The sequence below is a fragment of the Aptenodytes forsteri genome, unplaced genomic scaffold (genome assembly GCF_000699145.1).
Source record: "Aptenodytes forsteri isolate BGI_AS27 unplaced genomic scaffold, ASM69914v1 Scaffold186, whole genome shotgun sequence".
In the NCBI taxonomy this organism is placed as follows: domain Eukaryota; kingdom Metazoa; phylum Chordata; class Aves; order Sphenisciformes; family Spheniscidae; genus Aptenodytes; species Aptenodytes forsteri.
The window spans coordinates 1,281,082-1,285,320 of NW_008793959.1; the positions used below are offsets into that span (position 1 = coordinate 1,281,082).

Sequence of the window (4,239 nt, forward strand, 5' to 3'; positions counted from 1 at the left end):
GAAAAAAAAAAAAAAAGGTTGTAACTCATACTAAACAAAATATTAATGGATATACCGCTGGGAACAATCTGCACTGACCCCTGGGCAAGCAACTGCATGAACCCTCAAGCCTTGTCCACCTCTAAAATACGGGATGCTCAGAACCACATGTGATTACAAGAGTCTTTATTGAAACATCTCTCCCTTCCTCACCCAGCTGCCTGCGGCAAAAGCATTGGCACCACACCATAACCTAAGCACTGGACAGTTCTTCTGACTCAGATGCTTTCAAGGGAGCAGCTCCCCGAAGAAACACAAGGAGGCTGGGGTCTTCTCAGCATCTTCCCCCAGCCATATTATCCTGACAGTTTTCTTTCTTTAAAAGCCGAAAGTCAGGGTAGAGGGACTCAACAAAATCATACTCAAACTGGTGCATCAAGGTCACATCATCATAGGTGACCCCGTAAAAGGACAAGGTCCTACTGGGGTAGTTTGGGTAGACGCCTACCCTACCAAACACATCCATATTGAGGGGCATCTCCACATCACTGTGCCATGCAGAAAACCCTTTCCCATTCGACACGATGCTCCAGGAGAAGTTGTTTCCCGAGGTGCAGCTGTTGCTTTCTGAACCTGTCTGGTCAATGCTTCTGTACATCATGCCAGGGTAAACATCAGCCCCAGATATCTCAACCTCAAAATAGTAGTGGCTAAAGTACAAATTCTTGTCAGACATCACTTGGCATCTGTGTGTTCAAATCCTTTGGGATGATCTGGGTACAGCTGTTCCCATGGAGCAGTGTTGGTCACTTTGTCGTTGTCTCTGGCTCTGCATCACATCTTAAGGGACACAGAAAAATAGAAAACAGTGTTTTTGAAACATAAGAGAAACCTTTTTTACTGTGAAGGTGGTCAACCATTGGAAGAGGTTGCCCAGAGAGGTTTTGGAGTCTCCATCCTTGGAAATTTTCAAACCCAACTGGATGTGGCCCTGAGCAGCCTGCCCTAGTTGACCCTTCTCTGAGCAGGGGGGCTGGACACAAAACCCTCAGAAGTCCCTGCCAACCACAGCGATTCTGTGAAATGGTTTACAGGACCTATCCAGGAGCATTCTCCGTCCTGATTACCCAACATATGAGCTTTGTATTTAAAGTCTGCACATAACCACAGGAGCATTTTCTGTGACTGATGGAAGCTACAGTCATGCTAGGCTTCAGCCATGCACAATAAAAGTAATTAACATGTGAAAAATCAAAGGCAAACTATGCAAGACACTCAGGAAAATTAATCTGAATTGATTTTTCAAGTGGATTAAGATAAGCCACATTAAACTGCTTTGTACCATTTTTAGCAAAATTAAAATAACCATGACAGTTTAGTTCTCCTTAAATGAATGAAAGTAAACTGAATTCCTTGTAAGATTCTCCTACCAAGGAGTTTAATCCATAAACCTTTATTTAATTTGGATTTTCTTTCCTAAGTGTCCTTATGAGTCTAAGCCAGTCCCTGAGGCTCTCTCTGCTGTCAGTGGAAGGAGACAGACACCTCCAGAGCATACTGAAGGTGTGTGTCCAAGACAGGTGAGATGGATTTCACTCTGTATCTCCAGAAATCTCTTACCAAACTCCACCTCCCCCTAAAAGGCAGGTCAGTATTAAAACCATCGAACCCAGGACATACACTTGAGGAAATCACTCCTTGTCTTTGGTTGGGTGGCAGAGATGTGATGGTTGGGTGGTCCAATTGCAGGCACCATCATTTTGATCAAGCAGATCTTTTCAGCAATAAAAGGAAAGAAAGCAGTGATTGCTGCCCCAGCACTAACCACGGGCCGTGGTACCTGGAGCTCACACACTGTGGGGACAGGGCCAATGGTCCCTGGCTGTGCAGGACCAGCTCCTCACGTTGTCCGGAGGATGAGGACCTGTCAGCCAGTGCTGCAGAGGTTTCATCCAAACGGGGGATTTTGTAAGCACATGCAGATGTGGGGCCTGATTCCAGTTTCATGCTGGGCAGCACCACATCAGCCTCTCAGCACTTTGGGACACAACCTGGGGCTCGGGGTGCTCTGCACAGCACCCCTGCTTCCTCCAACCCACGACCACATACAATGACAGGCAACAGAGATCAGAAAGGACTCCCCGACCCCGGGATCTGCAAGCAGTTCATGCAGAGCCGGACAAGAAGCGAGAGGCTGCATGTCCCACTGTGATCAGACACACTCTCATGCCGCCTAGAGGCATTCGAGCAGTTTTGCAGGGCTGCCTCAACTGCTGTTTTTATTAGAAATTATTCCTGCCTGAAAACAGGAGAGAGGCCGGTTCAGCATCCTAAACGCACTGCAGTGCTGGTGCTTGAGCCCCCATCTCTGCTGACATTTGGGGTGCAAAGCACTTTTCAAGAGTGACCCCAGCCAGCAGAAGCCCTTCTCTTCATCACTGCTGGCACCTGGTAGTTTTGCCTTTGCTGAGGAAACCGGGCTGATATACATAAACCGGTGAGATTTATGAGGCTCAGCCACATTACCTTGTGTGGGTGCAAACTCAGCCAGTTTATATCTTGCTGCTCGTGAGATTTCTACCTGGGACTTAAAAGGAGCCAGGATAGGGACACCGATAAAGCTCAGGCTTCCCACTTACTAAATCATTATTGGCTGACTGCTGCTGTTTATCATTCTAAAGAAAGACCAGGACAAAGCCAAAAGGGGGAGGCATAAACCCCTGGTCTTTCTTGCCCTCTGCTCTAAGGTGGTGTTGGAGTGAGACCCAGCATCCCTCTTGGTCTGGGGAATCCCTCCCCTCTCCCTTTGATCATCCCACAACCTGCTAACGCCTCATCACAACCTGTCACTAAAGCCAGGCAAGAAACAGTGCTGTCAGCTCTGAAAACATCTTGTAATCACCACCGTTTTCCCATTCCCTGTCAAGATGAGACCTGAAATTATTCACCAGAAGATAAAGCAGAGTTAGCTCCCGGCCTGACCCCGGTCTCGGGGGACTCACCAGGACGGTGAGTTCATGCATCTTGTCTCGAGTGAGATGAGCAGGGAGTTTGGTCTCTGTTGCTCACACTGCGAGTTCATGCCCTTTTTATCTGGCTGTTTCTCATTCTCTCTAGGTCTGACAAGAAAGTCCCTCCTGGATTTGAAACATGTTCTTAAGGGAAGTTTTGTCAGGACTTCTGAAAAGTTCTAGTTTCAGCAAATCAAAAAAATTCAAGAAGTTCCTGTGCTTGCTGTCACAGCAGCCAGTGTAACATTGCAAATCCGAAGTGATGATCTTACCACAGAGGAAGAGCAGTATGGTGGGCTCTAGCCTGGCTCACATGCAATTTTCTGGGCCTTAGCTTTTTCCACTTGGTGATAGAACAGAGCTGTTCATAAGCAAGCACATGCCCTCAGGTGCAGCTTTGCAAAACTAAGTACAAGCAGATATCAGGCTCCATGATGACCCACCTGATTCGAGACAGTTTGTCCTTCAGCCCGATGTAAACGCTGGGAAGAGCATCCACCCCGGACCTCTTCTCTGAATTCACAGCACTCCTAGCCACAAAATAAACAAAAAGATTCACCTGTTTTAGGCTATGATACTGCGCATTGGAGGCATTTTGCAGGTAGGTATGGCACGCTACGGTGGTCAGGGCAGGCACCGCTCTCCTGACTCCCCATCCCTCTAGCCACTGTAATGGGAGACACCCCAGACTACCCTACTTTTAAGAAGAGGCACTTGGTGCTGTGAGCGGGCATCTTCTCCAGTTTGAGCTTGTTCTCAATGAAGGCTCGCTTGTGCTCTAAGTGGATCTTTATCCTGCTGATGTGGTTCATAGCCGTGCTCCCCTTCTCTTCCAGAAAGGCCACTACCTCCTGCTGGGCTGTCCCCACCGCCACCAGCAGCAATCTAAACCCTCCTGCAAGGCCTTCCACACCCAGGACAGATGGCTATGGGACCGAACTCACCTGTTGTACCATCCTTCCAGTTGTCTCCTGCTGCCATCAGCCCCTCTCCACCCCAGGGTACCTCCCCTGCCAACACTGGCACGTCCAATACCTTTTTGGAAAGGGAAAACTTATAGAATCATAGAATCATAGAATCATAGAATCATTGAGGTTGGAAAAGACCTCTAAGATCATCGAGTCCAACCGTCAACCCAACACCACCATGCCCACTAAACCATGTCCCTAAGCACCTCATCTACACGTCCTTTAAACACCTCCAGGGATGGGGACTCAACCACTTCCCTGGGCAGCCTGGTCCAATGTTT

General features: G+C 48.1%; 1 protein-coding gene across 1 annotated transcript; it reads right to left on the reverse strand.

The window, feature by feature from the left end:
* Window positions 1-313: 313 nt before the first annotated feature.
* On the reverse strand, window positions 314-3,885 carry LOC103904792 (tripartite motif-containing protein 16; the record flags this gene model as incomplete). The annotated part of the gene is made up of 3 exons (XM_009286341.2): window positions 314-725; window positions 3,434-3,520; window positions 3,684-3,885. Coding segments are annotated over 3 exons (701 nt in total), but the record flags the coding sequence as incomplete, so codon positions are not given.
* Between the last annotated feature and the right edge of the window lie 354 nt (window positions 3,886-4,239).